The following is a 22,745-nucleotide window of genomic DNA, read 5'->3' on the forward strand; positions in this document are numbered from 1 at the left end:
AATTTCAATATTTTTATAAGTTGAATTTAGGTAATACTAAGAATAGATTAACGATGAATTGAATACTCTTAAAGGTGAAATATTCAAAAGAGAAATATGTGACCTATTTAAATTGTTTATGTAAATTTTTATAGTTAGCTAAGGTGTTACATACATTTTTTGAACAAGAAAGGTGTTACATACTTAGTGTTGGTTTGATAATTTAAGTCTGGCTTCTGACCTGAAGGTCTGTGCTTCTGATGCAGCAAGCTTAGGTTCCGACCTCCTGGGTCCTGAAGTAGGTTCTGGTTCTGACCTCGTAGGTTTTGAACATCCTATTATGTTATTTCTGTTTTGTTAGTTAGCTATTAGCTGTTAGTTAGTTGTTACAGTTGACCTAGTTTGTTAGTTAGTTACTTATAGGTCAAGTAACATTTCAGTATATATAAACACTTGTAATATCATTTTGTGAATAATACAATTTTACTATTTTCCTTAAATTCATCTTAACTCATTTTCTCAACCCTCTCAAATTATCCCCAACACTATTTTATCTTTAATAAAATGACACTACTTTAAGACCAATGCAGTACTTAATAAAAAGTAGCAGAAGGCTATGAGAAAAATGAGAACAAACTATTGATAAAAAAAATGGAGAACAAACTATACATAGAAATATTCCATTATAAATTTCAAGAACAATATCAACTTATACAACAATTTTTTTGTTTGAGTTACCCTGACATTGGTGTGAAATTTTCACCCTCGTTAATGATCACTAATCTCTGTCGGGAAATTTATGGGACAGACAAAGTGAGTTTTCCCTTTCAACCGAATTTCTCGGTACATATGAGTTAGGAATCGAACCCTTGACTACATACTTAAGGGAATCAAAATTCTTTTCACTTGGACTAATTTATTGTTGATCTTGTATCAGTGATTCTACAAAAATGCACAAAAATAAAAGCAAGCAATGCTGACTTGAAAATGGTAGATAATGGAATCCCATATTTACCCCTAGCAAACAACCCTTTCAGAAATGGCCAGTAACAAACTACTAAATACACACTACACACCAATTCACCTATTCCACAACCATTCCCACTGTGAGCTTCTAATTGCACCCCCAAAATCTTAACAACAAGTGCTGTCAATTGCACAAGCAAAATGGTTGTGCCAACCACAAAAGCTGAGGACTCATCAAATGTGAACCTACCAGCATCTGCATCATCTCCAGCAGCAGCAACAGAATTTGGATTTTCCTTTTGTGTTACTTCAAAGACTGTATCAGATATCCCTAAGAGCTTAACCATGGCACTTAAAAATCCAATAAACCATACACTTGTTGATCTCATTGTAATCATTCTCTGATTGTTCCACCAACATCTTATTGACAACCCTTTTGATAGATACTCTTGTAGAGTATGTATAGTATAGATCCCAAAAAGAGTCAAAGGAATCCATAGCCCAAGTCCCTGGAATATGACAAAGTAGAAAAGGTGAAAAAAGTAGCATATTAAGCTCATAATCAATGAGGTTTTATCTTCATGAATATTTAAGTAGGATTGTCCGTTTGATCCGTAAAATGTACGTATTGAAAAAATCAGTAAGACAGAACTGTATAAGATAAAGTTTAAGGTATTAAACAAATTTTGTCTTGTTTGACGGACAAAATATTATTTTGGTATTTTAGATATATAGTGTAGATGACAAAAAGTTGTCTCGTGGTTCAGTGAAGAACAAAATTTTAGTTTTTATCTAGTCCCTTGGTCCCCAATTTATTCAAATAAATTAATGCAAAAGAACTCTCAATATTTATTTTAACTTGCTACTAGAAATTGATCAATGTGAAAATCTAACCTTGGGAAAGATATTGGTATTGGTGATTATGCAATAAGCAACTAAGGCTGCATAAGAAACTTCAAAGACAGAACGCAAACCCCAATTAGTGAGCCAAAAATAAGACAAGCCTGCCCTGAATTGAATTTTACCAAAGAGTATGCCCATAACAGGAGAATGCTTGCTAAAGAAGACAACAGTGAGGCCTGAACCCCATCTCTTTTGTTGGACCATTGTAGTCAGTAATCCTCCCGGAGCGCTGCCCATAAACGCGGTTGGATCAGGCGTAATAGGCTCTGATCTCCAACCTTTTCTATGAATATTCAATCCAGTTGGTACATCTTCAGTTATTGATCCATATACCCAACCCATCTGAGCATTCAAAAAATAATCAAGTTTCTTATGCATTGTATTTTTCATTTGTGTAATTTCATAGTCTAAAGCTTATTAACAAAATTTAAATTTTGTAAATATTGAAAAATGTACCTTTTTACCCCAACAAGTGCCATATTCATATCCACAATTAGATACTTGGATTGCTTCTTCAATAAAATTGGAAGAACTAATTCCATTAGTAGAATGATCACTCCCTTCTATAGCTTGTGTTGCTGATTTGATAAACTCCTTTGAACTTCCAAATTGCTGTATTAGTATCTTCTCTGCTAATTTTCCTAGTAAAGATACAAAATAGTGAGTTTTTTTTTTTTTTTTTTTTTTAAATTTTTAATTTAGCTTCTTTAAAAAAAAATTGTGACTTTTTTTTAGTAATTCAACCAACTGATTAGACACAAGTTGTTTTCTAGTTGTAGTTAAGGACTAATCATTCGGGAACTTATTAAGTTTGAATTCTGGACAGAACAATCTTGGGTCATACTTTATTTACCTCACGGTTGAACTCTGGATCACCAGAGATCTTTCCTTGAAAATCGGAGGGTTAAGAACAAAAATAAAGAGACTAAATGAAATTTATACGGGTTACGTATGAAAATACACAAAGGGGCACTATATTTTTGTCAATTTTGTGCGTCCATTTAACATTTATGATAAGTGAATTTCTTGTTAGAGGAAGACCTTTTTTTACATATTGTCTTTCATTAGGGTAAAAACCATAAATAGCATATCTTCTGTGGATGGTGTTTGTTCCACAATAGTGAGGTCCTTGAAGTCCTGCCATGCCCCTTATTATGTACTGCAAAAAACAAAGCCAAATTTGTTTATAGACACAAATTTATAACAGCTATGTAGTAAAGTGAGATATGCATTAATTAGAAGTTAAGAAGAAACCTCAAATGCAGCCACCCATTGATTTCCAAAAGGGTCATCTTTAATTCCATCATAAAATTGTTGGAAACATTGAACAAAAGCAACATCTTTTCCATTTTTAGAATCAACCAAAATGCAAATAGCATGTTGAATAATCTTTGGATTGTTCACAAACATGTCACAGTCTACGTTCAACATAAAGGGAGCATTCGTCATCAATCCAGAAACTCTTGTCTGCAAATTTCAATTAAGAAAGACGAGAATGAATCTTCGAAACATAAGAATTAGTATTTCGCAGAATCAGATATTATAGTCAGCAAAATTACCAACACATTCATAGCTCCGCCTTTGTAATTATGTTCATACTTTGGTCTCTTCTCTCTCGATACGTATATTAAGTGAGGCAATCCATCAGAAAGACCATCCAATATAACCTATCAACACGTAATGTAAATTTTTTCGGTTTTGCTAGAATTCAAGCATGATCAGGTTAGTTTCACATCGACTAGGAATGAACATATTGAGAGGCAACACAAATACTCTATAGACGCAATTAATATTATTACGTCTATATTTATTACCTTAATTATACTCGGATGATTTCTTTTTTCTGTATTTAAAAACACTGCAAATTCTCCCTCAAATTGGAATGAACTCGGATTTCGGGTCACATCTTCAATTTTTTGGCAAAGATTGTCATACATATCCTGCAAAAACCAAAGTCAAATGTCAGACACCGGACGTTTTCAATTTGAAGTGTCGATACTAGATAGTAGATAGTGTAGTACTGTAGTAATCATTGCATGGTAATATTATTTTACTTACCTTCATTAGTATCCATTCTTGTTTGAATTGTTGTGAATCTTCACTTTTGGTAACTTCAGAAAAATATCTAAAAGGTGCTCTAACTTGAATGTTATACTTTTTACAGAAAGGTACCCAAAACTTAGCAAATTTGGATGCTTCCAAAAGACCATAAAAGGTAAAAACAGAGCAACCATCATCAGAAACATAGCAAGCTAATTTATTAACTGGATAATCAAGTGCCAACAGAGACAACACTGTGTTCACAGTGATGGTTGGTGGTTCAAGAACAGGATCTGCTGTTGTCACAAACAAGTCCACACGCGGTAGCTCAGGTACTCTATTCGGATAAAAAATACAAAAAATTAGTACAAGACTTGAGATTCTAATTCGGATGAGAAATTATTTTTATACGATCAAATTCAGTCAACTTTTATATAAGACTACTGATTATTTTATTTTTTTTTGAAGCTAAATTAACCCACTCGAATTGGCACCAGAGAGAATTGAACCTGATAAGAGTACTGAAATAGCAATACAAAATCAGTGCAAGACTTCATTGCTATGTATAAACAATATGTTTTAACCACGACCGCAATATAAACTGCAACATCAATCTTGATGTTCAGCTTGCACTACAAGAATTTTCGCAAACCATAATGGTTTCGCAAACCATAATGGTTTTCGAGAATTATTTTTTTTGGAAAACAGTTTTAAAAAAAGTCAAACAAAAATGCGGTTGGCCAGGAAGTTATGGAGAAAATGATGGATTGTGATTACATACTGTTGGAGGAGACGGTTTGGGTATGTTTTGGTGACAGCAGGACTCCATTTGGCATTAAGAAGAATAATCCAAGTGAAAGTAAACCAAGATTCACATGAGAAAGCAAGAAACCATGGAAGTGTGAAGAAGGTGTTATTGATGGAGAAAAGACGGTAACTAAGAAGAGAGAATAAGAGAAGTAAAATCAAGATGTCTATAGCTCTCTGAAATGTGCGTTTGAGCCATACTTTTTCATACAGAGGGAGATTTTCTTGGTTTGCCATAGCCATACCACAACACTTAGCTTAGTAGCTTAACTCTTTCTACTGGTGTCGCGCTTCTGGATGCTTATGATCAATAGAATATGAAGAGGAGTCGGCCAAAAATGAAATGATAAAGTATTGACCACTAAGACTATCTCCAATGGTGTAGTACCTATTAGGTAATATCATTGGAGCAATACTCATTTGAGTATTTAATAGCTACTGATTCTACAATAAACATTAGTACCTATTTTATTTTTGTGGATCCCATTTATAAAGATGTATAGTTATAGGTGAGATGTATTATTGTAGGGCCTATTTGGAACTTTCAAAGAGATGTAGAGTTGGAGGGATTGATTACTTATTAGGTACTATTATTAAAAAATTATAAATGAGTGATGCGTACCCGAGACAAAATGAGTATCTCTATTGTGGATGCTCTAAGTCAGCTTATAGAGATAGAAATCACAATAATAGCAAGTTTATTATATTTGAGATTCTTTGGACGGCTGATTAATTATTTATTCCATCACTCTTTAGATTTCGGATCTACTTGTGAGGGATTGACTATAGTATATTTTAGGCTTAATTAGTTTATTGGTCCTTTAAAAACATTTTAGGTTTTACAATGGTCCCTTAAAGAAAGAAAATGTTCGGATTGGTCCCTTAAAGAAAAAAAGGTCTGGATTGGTCCCTTAAAGACATATATTTTTGTCATATTGGTCATTTCCGTTAAATTTTAACTCCAAATATAACAAAAATTCCAATGGTTAAAATTTTAAAAATTAATAAGGTTTTTGGTAGACCACTTACACTTAATGACATCCACAATTCAGTCTACTAAAACTAACGTTTTTTGTAAAAAAATTGACGGAAAGGACCAATTGAGAAACGAATGTGTCTTTAAGGGACCAATCCTGACCTTTTTTCTTTAAGGGACCATTGTGAATCTAAAATATCTTTAAGGGATCAAATGACTAATTAAGCCTATATTTTAATTGGATTCAATTTATAATTTTGCTCAATAGTCCTGATACCTAATGTCGATATTGTTATAAAACTATAACCGTGTCTGAAGCAATAGTTAAGAAAACAAAGATGAAAATAAAAATAAAGTTTTAAATAGAAAAAAAATTCTATTTTAAAATTTAAAGGTATTGAATATACTACATTTAAAAGATAATCTCAGTTGTGTCACTCCTGAGAAGATCAAGCATGCTTGTCGGAGGAGAACTGTGAATTACTAAATCAGCATCCAAACAAGCTCCCAGCTTTGCTAAAAAGTCAGAGCATTGGTTTCCCTCTCTTAAAAGTGTGACAAAGAGTAACATTGTTGTGAGAGAATAACTCCTTTATGTCTTGAATCAAAACAACATGGATATGAAACTTAAAAATGGAACCTTTGATAAGGTTGATGCAATGCAATGAGTCAGAGTAGCAAAGAAGATATGAAACTTGAGATATTGGTTAGCATTTCCCTTATTATAAGTTGGATATTTTCACATGATTTGAACACCAAATCACAAAGTTGTGTCTGAGTTTTATTTGGCACCTTTCATTTGTTCGCAAGTTTTGCACAATATGATGTTGATAGAATTGACAACATCACTCTATATGAGAAAAATCATATTCCAGTTTTCTTAAAAGTAGTTTATTTGAGAGGTACGTAGTCAACCTATAATAAAAAATCACGTCCTTTTTAACCATATATAGGATTCCAAAGTAGTTTATTTGCGTGAGAGGGAACACTCGGTGAGAATTTAGTCCCACATCGGATAGATAGGATTCTTGAGAAGAGTTTATAAAGAAGAGACAGTCCTCACCTTACAAGCCGGTTTTGTAAGGATGAGTTAGGTCTCGATATTCATGACAAAAAAAGGGTTTTTTACCTCAAAAACAACCGCGGAAAAATGGTTCATAAACCAAGTTCAATGAGTCAATTATTGAATCGAGTTCGAACTATTCCTAAATTAGGTCGGATCATTGCCTGCCCTAGTAACAATCGAAATTGCAAAATCTTTAACGCGATTTTAACCGTGACCCGCCAATTAAAAGTTAAAACCTTCATTGAGAGAGTAGTCAAACTATAATAAAAATAAAGCTTAAATGCAGATTTACCCTCCTATTTTGAAAAAATTGGAATTTTACCTCCTAGTTTAAAATCCGGAATTTGACCCCCCAATTTTAATTTTTTTTGGATTTTGCCCCCTCAAATCCTGCACAAAATCTGCTTGAGTCTCAACTTCAAAACTTCTCACATAACTCAATTTGAATCAATAATTCACCAAACTGATACCGAAATGACCGTAATCGAGTTAGCTTTACACAGAATCAAACCTTACTAAATTTGGAGTTACAAAGAGAGATTAATTACCGTTTTAGTGAAGGTCTGTCCAATTACTAATTCTGCAGAAATCTACTTTTGACCTTCAAAATCAACATCGTCTACCGAAGGCATCGTAACTCCAAATTCGAAGAAATTGAAATGCCAACAAGGGTAATTTCGTTAAATTTCCAGAAATGTAAATACTATTAAAAAATGAGCTACAGGGTAAGAGACATGACGAAAATACCAGTAGTAGTTCCATACGATAATTAATTTGGACAGACATTCACTAAAACAGTAATTAATCTTTCTTTGTAACTCCAAATTTAGTGGAGTTTGATTCTGTGAAAAACTAACTCGATTGCGGTCATCTCGGTATCAGTTTGGTGAATTATTAATCTAAATTGAGTTTTGTGCGAAGCTTTGAACTTGAAGCTCAGAAATAAATTTTGTGCAGAATTTTGGTGGGGGCAAAATCCAAAAAATTATAAAATAGGGAGGTAAAATTCCAGATTTTAAAATAGAAGGGATAAAATTTCGATTTTTTCAAAATAGGAGATAAAACTGTATTTAAGCCTAAAAATAAACAAATGACATGTCCTTTTACCGACTCGATGAACTGTTTCTGTATTGGACCTATTATTCTAAGACCAACCTTAGATTTTTTTTTTCCTATTAATGTGAATGTGAGGCTAAAAAAGTACCCCCACCAGAGATATTAATAGCAAAATTTATAAAATATATATGAGCTGAGATGAGATGTTGACATTGACTAACATAAATTGGAAGTAATATATATTTTCCACAATTCCACGTACAAGTTGCATCCAAGATTGGGCAAATTATTTTCCTATTAATGTGAATGTGAGGCTAAAAAAGTACCCCATTAGAGATATTAATAGCAAAATTTATAAAATATATATGAGCTGAGACGAGATGTTGACATTGACTAACATACTAAATTGGAAGTAATATATATTTTCCACGTACAAGTTGCATCCAAGATTGTGTCTGTTGACTGTTGTTGAATTTAGTGGTGTTTATGAGATTGGGCAAATTATTTTGAATCATATCATCCAACTTGGCTTACGTAGTTTCTCAATCATCATTCGGCATACATAGTCTGATTTTTTTTATAGCTTGTATAGTGGTCAGAAATTTCCCCCTTAATGGATAAGTGAGGTGTCGGGGTTCGAACCTCATCTCTCGTATATAAAACGCGATATTTCTTACTAATTGATTTAAGCTCGTGGGGACTACGTAGTGTGATTCTAATATACTATTTGATCTATCTTTTTTTCCTCTTCTTTTTCCTTAGAAGTAAGAAGTTAGGCCAAACAATAACTTTTAAAAGATTTATTAAGAGAAAAAAAAAATAGCTTCTATATTTTTTAAAAAATTATAATATATTATCAAACATATCATTTAACCCTATAATAATAATAAAAAAAATTTAATCTTTTTTTAATAAAACAACAAGATTTACCAAACAACTTTAATTTTAGTTTTAAAGCTATTAAAATAGTGAGCCAAACCATACCTAAATATTGTTTCTTTTTCTTTTATGCACACCTTCAACTTAATTTAGTTTTTTTAATGTACTCTTTGAGTTCTTAAAAAAAGATAGTCGTGTGTCAAAAAAAGAAAAGAAAAGATAGTCCCTATCATGTTCATGAGCATAGTATAAACGTAATGTGAAATATTATAGGGTACAACTATGAATTTATTTTATAAGAGTAGTTTTGTATTTATCACATCGACGTTCATAATTTAAACACAATTATTTGAAAGCTCGCAGTATTGTTCACACATAACTATTTATTATCATACATTTTTTTTACAAAATTTATCACCATAACTTTTAGACATGATCAATATCTCTTACAGAAATAAAAATCTGATCCACCAATCAAATCTCACCCTTACATCTCAAGTGAGAATTTTCTCCTATAAAAATATATCTCATATAAATTCCACTATAGCCCCCATCAAACAATTCTACAAAAGCGCACAAAAATAAAAGCAAGCAGTGCTGACTTGAAAATGGTAGACAATGGAATCCCATATTTACCCCTAGCAAACAACCCTTTCAGAAATGGCCAGTAACATACTACTAGATAAGCACTACACATCAATTCACCTATTCCACAACCATTTCCATTGTGAGCTTCTAATTGCACCCCCAAAATCTTAACAACAAGTGCTGTCAATTGCACAAGCAAAATGGTTGTGCCAATCACAAAATTTGGGGACTCATCAAATGTGAACCTACCAGCATTTGCATCATCTCCAGCAGCAGCACCAGAAGTTGGATTTTCCTTTTGTGTTACTTCAAAGACTGTATCAGATATCCCTAAGAGCTTAACCATGGCACTTAAAAATCCAATAAACCATACACTTGTTGATCTTATTGTAATCATTCTCTGATTGTTCCACCAACATCTTAATGACAACCCTTTTGATAGATACTCTTGTAGAGTATGTATAGTATAGATCACATAAAGAGTCAAAGGAATCCATAGCCCAGGTCCCTGGAATTAGACAAAATGCACCCAATAATCTCAAGATATGACACTTTGTTATATTATTTTCTAAAGCATCTTCAGAGATATATGATGACTTGTTATTAAATGTATTCATAATTTTTTTATACTCATTGCATCTAGTCATTAAAGTAAGAACCTGTTTGGATAAATAACTTAATTAATTGGTTATAGCATAATGCTTACCACATAAGTACTTATGCATAAATTATTTATATAAAAAAGTTAAAATAAAGTCAAACTTTTTTCATATAAGCTATAAGATGTTTTCGTAATCTCTAACAAGGAATCTCGTATGCCAGTAAATAAGCTTAAATAAACTATTCCAAAAACCCCTCAATATTTAATTTAACTTGCTACTAGAAATTGAACGTGAAGATCTAACCTTAGGAAAGATACTGGTGTTGGAGATTATGCAATATGCAACCAAGGCTGCATAAGAAACTTCAAAGACAGAACGCAATCCCCAATTGGTAAGCCAACAATAAGACAAGCCTGCCCTGAATTGAATTTTACCAAAGAGTATGCCCATAACAGGAGAATGCTTGCTAAAGAAGACAACTGTGAGACCTGAAGACCATCTCTTTTGTTGGATCATTGTAGTGAGAAATCCTCCGGGAGCGCAGCCTGTAAAGGCGGTTTGATCCGGTGTACAACACTCTGATCTCCAACCTTTTTTTTGCATATTCAAACCAGTTGGTACATCCTCTGATATTGATCCATATAACCAGCCCATCTAAAGTTTCCAAAATCCACAAAAACTAATTAACAAAGAGTTTATTGGAGATGCACTGTCAATATAAAATAGTTTTAGATCAGCATTATATGAGTTCATGAGATAGCTCACATTGTAACCACAGTTTAAAAATAACTACAAAGTGTTGGATTCTCATTAGACGTGATCGTAAAACTAGCTTATACTGTTGGGGCATGTCCCCTTTTCTCATTAACAAAATTGATTTGCTTATCTAGCTTACCTTTTTACCCCAATCAGTGCCATATTCATATCCACAATCAGATATTCGGATCGCTTCCTCAATAAAATTGGAAGGACTAATACCATTAGTAGAATAATCACTCCCTTCCATTGCATGTGTGGCTGATTTGACAAACTCATTTGAACTTCCAAATTGCTGTATTAATATCTTTTCTGCTAGTTTTCCTATTGAAGATACAAAATAATAAGCGAGTTTTTGATTATCATATAGGAATCAACTATTAATTGTGATACTACCTTTATATATAATCACTCCAACATATTGTAATTAACTGCTTATTTAGGAGGCTAAATGAAATAATTAAATGAAGATAGCACAATGAATAAGTGACCTTTTCTTCCATATTGAAGTTCATCAGGATAAAGACCATAAATAGCCTTTCTTCTATGGAAGGTATTTGTTCCTCCATAGAAAGGTCCTTGAAGTCCTCCCATGCCCCTTATTATATACTGCATTAAAACAAAACAAAACTTGTTTTATAACACAAAAATCTATAAGAGTGAAGTGATAGATGCATTTGAAGTTGAGAAGAAACCTCAAATCCAGCCACCCATTGATTTCCAAAAGGGTCATCTTTTATTCCATCGTAAAATTGTTGGAAACATTGAACAAAAGCAACATCTTTTCCATTCTTAGAATCCATCAAAATGCACAAAGCATGTTGAACAATCTTGGGATTGTTCACAACCATATCACAGTCAACATTCAACATAAAGGGAGCATTTGTCATCAACCCAGAAACTCTTGTCTGCAAATTTCAATTAAGAAAATTGAGAACAGATCCCCAAAAATGAGAACTAGTATTTTGCAGTACTAAATATTAATCAGTGAAATTACCAACACATTCATAGCTCCGGCTTTGTAATTGTGTTCATACTTTGGCCTCTTCTCTCTTGATACGTATATTAAGTGAGGCAATGTATCAGATAGACCGTCCTTGTTCTCCAATATAACCTGCAACGTGTAATGTAAGTCTTTTACAATTTGTTTAGAATTCAAGCATAAGTACTTAGTCCTACATCGCCTAGGAATGAGGTAATTATGGCTCTATTTATTACCTTAACTATACTGGGATGATTTCTTTTTTCAGTATTCAAGAAAACTGCAAATTCTCCCTCAAATTGGAATGAAATTGGATTTCTGGTCACATCTTCAATTTTTTGGCTAAGATTGTCATACATATCCTGCAAAAAACTCAAAGAGACAATTCATCAAACAGTTCATGTTCAAAGCTAGATACATAGATACTTATCTCATAACATCATTAACATGTATCAATTATGAAACACGGACACTAAACACGACACTCAACAATGACACATAAGAATCAGTATTAATTTGAGAAAATGAAATTGATTAAATTTAATCACATGTGTCAGTGTCATGTAGTATCAGAGATTTGACACATGTTCAATTTGAAGTGTCGATGCTAAATAGTGTACTAATCATTTCAGAGTAATATTATTTTACTTACCTTCAATTGTAACCATTCTTGTTTGAATTGTGGTGAATCTTCACTTTTGGTAACTTCAGTAAAATATCTAAAAGGTGCTCTAACTTGAATATTATACTTTTTACAGAAAGGTACCCAAAACTTAGCAAATTTGGAAGCTTCCAAAAGACCATAAAAGGTAAAAACAGAACAACCATCATCAGAAACATAACAAGCTAGCTTATTAACTGGATAATCAAGTGCCAACAATGACAACACTGTATTCACTGTGATTATTGGTGGTTCAAGAACAGGATCTGCTGTTGTCACAAACAAATCCACCCGCGGAAGCTCCGGTACTCTATTAGGATATTAAAAATTAATTAGCATAAGAATTAGCACAAGACTTCTGAGAGTGAGACTAATTTAATTAACAAGAGAAGCGGTTAATGCAATTCAAAGAGGAAGTTGGTTAGTCCCCGTGACCTTAGCTCAGTTAACAGAGACATGACATTATATATGCAGAGCTGGAGTTTGAACTCCGAACGCTCTACTTATTGTGGAATTTCTGGCCATCAGGATACATAACTAAAAAAAAGGCATTTAGTTACATTTTAATAGATGATTAATATATATACAACTCAATAATCACCAACATAACTTAATTAACTACAAATTTGAATGTGATTGACCACAATTTTCACATGCAAAATTATAGTTAACTTAACTATATCAAAATTTCTGATTAATAAGTTATGCTAGTTAATGGTTAATGCATTTCAATTTGATATCTAATATATCTATTAACCATCTATTAAACATAATTAATCACTGATTTGAACAGCAGCAATAAACACTTAAAAAACTATCTAACCATGTAGTTGTTTAATTAACAGTTACTAACAGAACTGAATAGCAATACTAAATCAGTGTAAGACTTGACATCAAGATTCTTGATTAAGTTGCATCAGTAACTTAATCAAATATCGAATATCGCGACACATACCGTTGAAGGAGACGGTTTGGGTATGTTTTGGTGACAGCAGGACTCCATTTGGCATTAAGAAGAACAATCCAAGTGTAAGTAAACCAAGATTCACATGAGAAAGCAAGAAACCATGGAAGTGTGAAGAAGGTGTTGTTGATGGAGAAGAAAAGACGGTAACTAAGAAGAGAGAATAAGAGAAGTAAAATCAAGATATCTATAGCTCTTTGAAAATTACGTTTGATCCAAGTTTTTTCGTAAAGAGGGAGATTTTCTTGGTTGAGCGCCATTCTGTAACTGATAGAAATTCTTGAGTGAACAGAGAAAGAAGTGCTACTGCTGTGTGCTGACTTTGACTGAGATTTCCGTTACTGATAGGAAAAAAAGTAATACTTTATTCTATTGTCAAAAACTATATAATTTAAGGACTACTCAGACATTTAAACGTTGAGAAATAAAGATTTTGGAGTTTGAGCTCCGACCATTCCAATAATGTTTCGGATAGATATCATTTGAGCTACACTTATGAGAGACTACATTAGTATTATTTTATCACATGAATAATTACTCGATGCACAAACAAGAAAACGAGTTATGATAGTTTGAAACTAGATTAATGTTCGTTGTCTTCAACCACCGATAGAGTAAAGTTAGATCTTGTCCAACAAATGAGGTAGGGGTATTTCCAAGTTTCTGAAAAGTCTCTGATTTCTTTCGTTCCACACAACTCAAACACATAAGAGCCAAATGAGTTGCAAAAAGGAACGTCGTGCTCTAAGACCACCTGAAGAATTAGTGAACCGAAGAAAATAATCTGATAAATGTTGAGAATCCACTGACGAAAAACCAATCCAATCCCGGACTAGCGACCAAAGAGAACAAAACGTGCTGCATGAAAGAAACATATGCTGAGGTGATTCAACACCTCTGCAACTGATCACACATAAATGAGAATCTAAAGTGATGATGCCTTGAAATACCAAATTTGATTTTGTTGGCAACCTTTCTCGCAAGAGTCTCCATGCAAAAATAGACACCTTTAAGGTCTTCAGCTACCTCCAATGTAACATGATGCTGAGAAGTCAATAGCTGATATCATTTATGAACATTGATTGTAAATGATTAATAAATTTCAAATTTGCAGAAACTAATTACACCCAGAATTGTATTACCTGGAAACCAATATTCTTGTCGAATTTAGACTTCACCTTGATGCAAAAGTATGTCGGACTCCACAATATTTTTGGTGGTTGACTGCAGTCTGGCAAGTGGATCAGTCTATCGTCGAGTAATAATTTACACTATTGGTGTTTAGAATGAGTTTGTATCCATAGGAATCGTGCCAAACGATTAGTTTGTTTTAAGAACTTGGATAGTTGCATTCGCTTTGGTTTTACAAAATGTTTTTGAGACATATTCAGATAATATAAATAAGGCTTAATTGCATATTTAGTCCCTTAAGTTTATTTTAGGTTTCAATTTGGTCTCTTATGTTTAAAAAGTTTCAAGTTGGTCCCTTATGTTATTGATCTCAACATAAGTTGGTCCTTTTTGTTAAATTTTGAGTTAATTTCTTCTAAAACTTTCACATAGTACTCTCCTAAGTGGTCCACGTACGCAAATTCATTACACGCGTCGACGATTTAAACAAAAAATTGACGAAAAAGACCAACTAGAAACTTTTTAAACATAAGGAATCAAATTGAAACCTAAAATAAACATAAGAGACCAAATATGCAATTAAGCCTTAAAATAAAGAAGTAAGGTTTAAATGATAGGTTAGGTGCTTTCGAATCCCTCATCTACTACTGCTTGTTACTTTGGCGTTAAATCATTATTATTCCTTCTGTTAGCCGGCGGATTAATTTCTAAGCGGTAAGTTTGCTCTCACATCCCTTACCCTATTGCAAGTGAAGACAATATTGTTAATTAATCTTAATAAGAAAACCCTTGTTTTAGCAAGTTCTTAACATTAATCTTATTTCAATTAAATAACTGTAAACTTGCAGAATTTAATAATGGTGCAACTCTTAATCCTAATACCCCCTAGCCTTGAGTACTTGCACTACTGTTTCCAATTCCGACTAGTTATATTACCTTCATAGGTCGGGATTAGGCTGTTATCACGGATCAGCTAATCCTCTAAGTTCATTCAACAATATCGCCGGTATTATGAATAAAGCGTTAAAACAAGATTATAATGATTAACAAACTGAATAATAATTATAGAAACTTTTGCGAACCAAATTAAAAACAAGCATGCATAGTAGGGGTGCTCGCGGTTCGGTTTGGATCGGTTTTGAGGCAAAAACTCATCCGATCCAAAAATAAATTCATTTGCGGTTTGGTTCAGTTTTGGATGACAAATAAAAAAAATCCGATCCAATCCGATCCAATATTATGCGGTTTAATTTGGATCGGTTTTTGGATATCCAAATTATAAATTGTATTTTTTTTAATAAATATAAATATTATAAAAAACGCTACAAAATAATAGTTTGACATTTTTGACAAAATAAATATTAAGTTTGATGTAAAATATAACATATAATATATTGAAAATTAATATTTTGGAATGACAATTACCAATTATATTCGAAACATATAAAAAGTAAAAAAAATAGATTAAATTAAACTAACATATAGTATTATCAAAATTTAAATTAGATTAAATTAAACTAAGATATAGTATTAACAAAATTTAAAATGAAAAAAAAGGTTAATGTAATATATATATATATATACTAATAAAAAAGATAAATAAATATTAAAATATATGTATGCGGTTTGGTTTGGTTTGGATCGGTTTTAAGAAATCAATCCGAAATCCGATCCGATCCAGCGGTTTTCACAAAAGAACATCCAAACACATCCAAAAAACTTCGGTTTTTTGCAGTTTTCGGTTTTTTTGGATCAATTTTCGGTTTTTATTTGGATTGGTTTGGATTTGAGCACCCCTACATAGAGGAGTTTTTCTACTCAACCTAACCTAAAGGTATTTTAGCTACTAAAAGGCATATTAAACAATAGAGAAAATATGCATAAAAATAACCTCGATGCCTTGCAGAGGAAATTTCCTCTCCTAGTGATAAGGGAGATTTGCATTCCATTGAGAGCACCTAAGCCCTCGCTGCTCCTCCTCCTTTGCTCCTTAGAGTCTTTTAGTTCTCTGAACTTCTGAATGAATAATTGTGAAGGAAGAGAGTTTTATTTATAGTTTTTCAGACTTTTCCATCGCAAATCATCGAAGCACATCGTATCACGATGGCTTCAGAATTTTGCCATCGTGCTACGATAGCTTCATCGTGGCACGATACAACTGTTTTCTTTTCTTGCTTAACAAACACACAAATTTGTTTTATTTTTTTTCTGTCTCATCGTACTGCGATGACACCTATCGTGTTGCGATAGATTTTGCTGATTTCTTCATTTTTTGCTCCTTTTTACGCAGAATCTTCATTTCTTGCTTCTTGGCCAAGTAACTTGATAACTTTAGGTATTTTGCTTGATTTTGGTCTTCAAAAGCTGCTTATCTACTAAAAACTATCTTAAATACCAAATAAAAACATTATATAATTGACTGTCATCACAACCCCAAACTTAAATTGTTGCTTTCTCATTCTTCTTCATCATATACACACAACTGTCATAGTTTCTCCTGACAAATACAGTCTTCAAAAGAAACTCATCAAACCGACGATACCACTGCCTCAGACTCTGCTTCAACCTATACAAAGATTTCTTCAACAAACATACTTTTGAATTGTCTTCCACAAAACCTTCAGGTTGTTGCATGTAGATAGTTTCTTCCTACTCTTCATGTAGAAATGCGCGGTCTTTACATCCATTTGTTCCGACTCAATTGCATACTGATTCACAATTGCCATAAGTACCATTATAGAACAATGTTTCACCACCGGTGAGAAGATTTCATTGTAATCAATCCCCTTCACGCAAGGTAAAACTCTTTGCCGCAAGTCTCACCTTATACTTTGGTTCTTCGACTCCCGGTATACCATTTTTTTGTGAATATATGCTTTGACAGGAACATTGTGGTTTTGATGATGGACAAAAGAAGTCTAAAAATGACAATGATGAGAGAAGCATATACAAAGCTCCAAAATAGCTAAGAAAAGGGTTGGAATCAACCCACCAAAACAAAGCTTGAAACAAGTATGTTCCGACTCCTTTTTTGCTTCTAAGCATTCCCTGAAGACTTTCCAATCTTATATTTTGCTTAATTTGTACAAATATGAATTTTCTAACTTTTTGGGGTTTTAAAGGTTTGAACTTGTTTTTGAGATACAAACACCTTTTGAAAAATCTTAAGTGTAGATTCACGATCAGTGAGAAAAATCGAGTAAAACTGTATATTCACTTTCAATTTTTGATTGATATTTGATGTTGTTGTTGATCTAGGCCGTGAGCTTCAACAAGCTTCCATGGACGTTCTTCATGCTTGTTCTTGAGCTTGAAGATGATGGGAGGTAGAAGACGATGACGTGGCGACGCATCATTGGCTCCCTCCCCATTTTAAGTAACACCCGTTGGAGTTATTTAAAGGCTATGATCTATTCTATCATTTTCAAATCCTGCGCGTTAGATCTATCCCAAGGCCAGGTCCACTGAGTTGCATCGTATGCCAGAGAATAAAGCTACACTTTATCCCTCCCCCTCTTTGCTGACTTTCTGCGTGGACTTCTTACTGTGCAGATTGTTATTGCGTCATCCCCAGAACCCAGTTTCCACCCTCAGTGGCTGTTTGTTTATTTTTAGTGCTTATTCATATAAGTGATTATTCAAATAAGAGCTCATTCACATAAGTTCTTATTTAAATAAGTGTTTATCCATTGAAACTGATTATTTGAGTTGTTGATTAATTAGTCAATTACTTAAATAGTTGATTAAGTGAGTAACCATTTAAGTTGTTTTAATTAAAAGTGCTTAAACTACAAAGTACTTGGATGGTTGAATGCTTGAATAAGTGATGCTTAATTAAGTAATTAATCAAAACCTCTTAAGGTTATTTAAATAAGTTCATATATATGAGTTTATTTCTCAAAGCATTTCCTTACTTTAAAAAACCCCGTAACTTAAATAAATTGGAATGAAAAAAGGATAGTCTGACGTATGGCTTTCTTTCCCCGAACGATTCGAGGTCCTGACGTATGGCTCGTGACTCGAATTGTTCTCATTCTTAATCTTTTTCTCTAAATAATCATGATTAAGCAAAATCGAACGGTTCACAAAAGCTCCAGTCTACGCACATATATATTGTTTATATTCTGTTTGCTTGGCTTGTTTTTGTTTATCTTGCATGAAATCATCAAACTTAAATAGAATGAAAAATAGATAGTCTGACGTATGACTTTCTTTCCTCGGATGATTCGAGGCTCTGACGTATGGTTCGTGACTTGAATCATTCTCATTCTCGAACCCTGAAAAATGTTACAATACTTCATCGTATGCTTCATCTTTTCTTTTGACTTTCTTAAATCAAATAACATAACTTAAGTTAAGCATAATTAGAGTGAAAAGGGGATAGTCTGACGTATGGCTTTCTTTCCCCGGATGGTTCGAGGCCCTGACGTATGACTCGTGACTCGGATTATTCTCATTCTCGGATGTTTTCATAAAAACTCCTAAAATCAACTCAACACACTCAAACCTTTTCTCTGCCCACGCGTGCAGTAAAAGTAAAACTCTTTTCACAAACCGGGTGATGTTTTTGTCCGTTCTCCGTAACAGAAACAACGCTTAAGCCTCCACAGTGCGAGCACACAAGCAGCGTTTAAATACGAGAATGCGACATTCTCCATAAAATAAACAACGCTTAAGCCTCTGAAATGCGAGTATACAAGCAGCGTTTAAATACGAGAATGCGACTTAGACGCCATTCGTCGGAAAGCAACCAACCCACAAACATTTTTTACCCTTAACTACGAAGCCTTGAGTTTCCCACTGCACCAGGGAATACGTAGGACTGTAGGAGCACGATTCGACATCTTGTCGGACATAATCATAAAAAACAATTTTTTTTCTCCCCTCTCTTAAACAATGAAGTAAGAAAAAAACATTTAAGAAAACATTGAAAACACATTAAAGAAAACAAACAACTTCCCTTTAAAAGGTTCCCGTTGAGTACAACGAATGTGAGGGGTGCTAATACCTTCCTCTCGCATAACCAACTCCTGAATCCATCTCGTGGTTCTCAGACCATTTTCTCGATATTTTCCTTTTCCTTCTTTGAGATAAATAAAATTCGGTGGCGACTCTGTTTACACTCGAGGATTTTTTGTGCCGCGACAGTAACCCTTCACACCCTCAGGATAACCAATGAAAACGCAGTTTACCGCCCTAACATCAAGTTTGTCTTGCTTGACTTGAGCAAATGCCAAAGATCCGAAGACCTACAAATTAGAATAGTCAGCAGGGCTGCCACTCCAAACTTCCATAGTTATCTTTAGATCGATTCCTGTTGATGGACATATGTTGATCAAATAAGCAGCAGTGTTAACTGCTTCTCCCAAGAAACTCGTGGATAATCCAGCTGCCAACAACATACACCTCACCCGCTCCAACAATGTCCTATTCATTCTTTCAGCTATACCATTTTGTTGCGGTATGTATGCAACGGTTCTATGCCTCTTTATACCTTTGTTCAGGCAAAACTCATTAAAATGCTCTGAAACAAACTCCGGGCCATTGTCAGTTCTCAAAACTTTTAGTTTAGTTCCTGTTTGATTTTCTATCAAGGTATGCCATTCTTTAAACTTTTAAAAAGTGTCACTTTTATTATTAATAATGTGAACACATACCCTCCTAGACTAATCATCAATAATACTCAGAAAATATGAACCTCCAGAATGAGTAGAAACAGACGCTGGACCCCAAAGATTCGAGTGAACATACTCAAATGACCTACTAGATTTATGCACCCTCACCCCAAACTTCACTTGTGTTGTTTGCCTAGAGTACAATTATCACAAAAATCTAGTTTGCTCAATTTTTATTTTCCTAGAAAACCTTGTTTAGCTAGTTCAACAAAACCTCGTTCACTAACATGACCCAACCTCAAATGTCATAGTTTAGTTATGTCCACATTTTCAACACTAGTTACTAATACATTAGAAATAATAGTGGAACCCTTTAAAATGTAAAGACCATTTCATTTTAGACCCTTTAGCAATTACTAATGCACCATGAGAAATTCTTAAAACCCCGCGTTCAATTCTAATGCTATACCTTAGACCATCAAACATGCTTATGGAAATTAAATTTCTCTTAAGTTCGGCAGGAATATACCTCACATTCTTCAAAAGGAAATCACGATCATCAAACATCTTGAGTCAGATAGTACCCATACCTTGAATCTTGCACGCCTTATTGTTACCGAGACGGACAACTCCACTTTCTTTAAGTTCCAAGTTTGAAAGTACTCATTTCTTGGACACATGCGATAAGACCTCCCCGAGTCCATGACCCATCTCTTCTTCGGTTCCCAACTTGTAATTATCAGTGCACCCGCACTCTCATAACCTTCATCACTAGTAGCAATTTGAGCCGACGAACTATCACCGGCCTTTCTCTGAGAGAAATCCTTCTTGAAGTGACCCGATTAATGACAATGATAACATTTGAACTTGCCACCACTATCACCCTTTGGCCTAGACTTAGACCTATGCTTCTTCCCATTCTCTACGCATCAAACAAATTTTTGCTCATTAAACACTTTTTAACACTAAAATTAATGAGAATGTTCCCATTGAATACAACAGATGTGAGGCGTGTTAATACCTCCCCGTTGCATAATTGACTCCCAAACCCGGGAATGGTTGCGACAACCATCTTTCCATTATTTCAAGGTTTTATTGATAGTTTCTTTTTCCTTAGGGAATAAATAAAGTTTGGTGGCGACTCTGTAGTCATTTAGAGCGATAACACGCTCCGATGTTTTTTTTGGCGCAACAACGGGTAGCGTAATAAATCTAGTTGGTTGTGTTGTGGTTCTGTTGAATGCAGCTAATGGCTCGTCGTTGTATGGTGGTAATTGGTTTGTTTGGAGTTGAAGTTTGGTGAATAGGTTTTGGTACATATGTCACAAGAACTTCTTGAGCCGATTTGTTGGTAGTATAGATCTAGGGATGACAATGGGTGTCCATGAGTGCGGGTTTGATACTACCCAAACCCACACCCATATATTCGGGTGCCATCCAAACCCAAATGTTGTTCAGGTGGGAAAATGAAACCCACACCCACACTCGCTGGGTTTAGGTATTTTCACCCAAACCCGAAACCCGTAACAAGAACACGCATAATTGATTATCTTCTTAAACCCGACCCGAACTATATTTGATAAAATGCAAAATGTAGCATAATTTGGTAATATAGTTTGTAAATTTCAAAATAGTTTTTTTTTACTAAACAATTCATAAAATGTTATCATCACTACAACATGCACCAATAGAACATTCAAAAACTTAAAAGGAAGCAAAATACATAGGGATAAATAGGTAAATTAATATATAAACGAGTGGGTGAATGAGTTTCGGGTGTGGGTTTGATACTACCCAAACCCACATCCATATATTCGGGTGCCACCCGAATCCAAACCCAAACTCAGTCAACTCGGGTTTCGCCTGTTGACTTGGATTTGGGTTCAGGTGGGTCTATCGGGTTTCGATTTTCCTGTCATCCCTATATAGATCTGAGGTTGTGAAGGGAAAATGGTTGGGTTTGAGGAAATGGGTTCGAATTTGAATTTCTTAATTAAGCACGTTCCTGGATGTTAGGAGCAAGAGTCCTTTATCCGTGTTGTGTTTGATCCCTTCTGTGGTCGTTTGAGCTACGTGTGATTCTTATCCCATTATGTTGGGCCTGGATGTGTATTGAACTTTAGCCGGTCCAAAAAACAAGGTAACAACTTTTAACAAACAAATATGTTGACATGAAGCATATGCAACCCTAGAACCTTACTAATTGGAAGGAAATCCTAGCAGAGCTTAATACTTTTTTCAAATATAGTAGCATGTAATTTTCACCCCTTGACTTATGGTGGATACTAAACGAAAGGTCATATTTTTGTCATCATTCAATCTTATTAATTTTATTTTTAGATTTTCTCTTGTCTAGGCTAAAAAAGAAATAAAAAAATATAATGAAAGTTCAGGTGATTAATTAATGAGCTAACGAGACAAATTTACATACATCAAATAAACATTAAATAAGAATTATGATTTTAGGAATTATGAAAGGTCAAGTGATTTATTTATTTTTTTTTTATTTTTTTGTAAAAAAAAGGTTTAACTACACATTTGGTCCATTACGTTCATTTTAGGTTTCAATTTGGTCCATTACGTTCATTTTAGGTTTCAATTTGGTCCTAAAATAAACGTAAGAGACCAAATTGATACTTTTTAAACGTAAGAGACCAAATTGAAACCTAAAATAAACATAAGAACCAAATGTGTAGTTAAGCAAAAAAAAAAAAAAGACTTTTTTCCACACTATAAAATGATCAACGAGTTCCTATTTCTAGATTCATAAAAGA

At 33.7% G+C, this 22,745-nt stretch overlaps 2 protein-coding genes across 2 annotated transcripts; both read right to left on the reverse strand.

The window, feature by feature from the left end:
* Positions 1 to 603: 603 nt before the first annotated feature.
* On the reverse strand, positions 604 to 5,023 carry LOC123897318 (cellulose synthase-like protein B4). The gene is made up of 9 exons (XM_045947909.1): positions 4,670 to 5,023; positions 3,907 to 4,225; positions 3,663 to 3,788; positions 3,408 to 3,515; positions 3,103 to 3,315; positions 2,890 to 3,007; positions 2,305 to 2,489; positions 1,840 to 2,190; positions 604 to 1,454 (listed from the first exon to the last, which is right to left on the reverse strand). The coding sequence occupies exons 1-9, from the start codon at positions 4,936 to 4,938 to the stop codon at positions 891 to 893; spliced, it is 2,253 nt and encodes a 750-aa protein (XP_045803865.1). The 5' UTR covers positions 4,939 to 5,023; the 3' UTR covers positions 604 to 890.
* A 3,994-nt stretch (positions 5,024 to 9,017) lies between these two features.
* Positions 9,018 to 13,566, reverse strand: LOC123897333 (cellulose synthase-like protein B4). Its single transcript, XM_045947936.1, has 9 exons — positions 13,217 to 13,566; positions 12,253 to 12,571; positions 11,837 to 11,962; positions 11,616 to 11,732; positions 11,314 to 11,526; positions 11,110 to 11,227; positions 10,758 to 10,942; positions 10,166 to 10,516; positions 9,018 to 9,768 (listed from the first exon to the last, which is right to left on the reverse strand). Exons 1-9 carry the CDS (start codon positions 13,483 to 13,485, stop codon positions 9,226 to 9,228), a joined length of 2,241 nt encoding a protein of 746 aa, XP_045803892.1. The 5' UTR covers positions 13,486 to 13,566; the 3' UTR covers positions 9,018 to 9,225.
* Positions 13,567 to 22,745: the final 9,179 nt, after the last annotated feature.

The sequence above is a fragment of the Trifolium pratense genome, linkage group LG7 (assembly GCF_020283565.1).
Source record: "Trifolium pratense cultivar HEN17-A07 linkage group LG7, ARS_RC_1.1, whole genome shotgun sequence".
Lineage (NCBI taxonomy): Eukaryota > Viridiplantae > Streptophyta > Magnoliopsida > Fabales > Fabaceae > Trifolium > Trifolium pratense.

Coding starts and splice junctions, on each gene's coding strand:
- LOC123897318 (XM_045947909.1), bottom strand. CDS start 4,938: ATGGCTATGGCAAACCAAGAAAATCTCCCTCTGTATGAAAAAGTATGG. Junction 3,316..3,407: donor GCGGAGCTATGAATGTGTTG/GTAATTTTGCTG, acceptor TGAAATTTGCAG/ACAAGAGTTTCTGGATTGAT. Junction 3,008..3,102: donor AATGGGTGGCTGCATTTGAG/GTTTCTTCTTAA, acceptor TGTTTTTTGCAG/TACATAATAAGGGGCATGGC.
- LOC123897333 (XM_045947936.1), bottom strand. CDS start 13,485: ATGGCGCTCAACCAAGAAAATCTCCCTCTTTACGAAAAAACTTGGATC. Junction 12,572..13,216: donor CCAAACCGTCTCCTTCAACG/GTATGTGTCGCG, acceptor ATATCCTAATAG/AGTACCGGAGCTTCCGCGGG. Junction 10,943..11,109: donor ACTTCAATATGGAAGAAAAG/GTCACTTATTCA, acceptor TATCTTCAATAG/GAAAACTAGCAGAAAAGATA.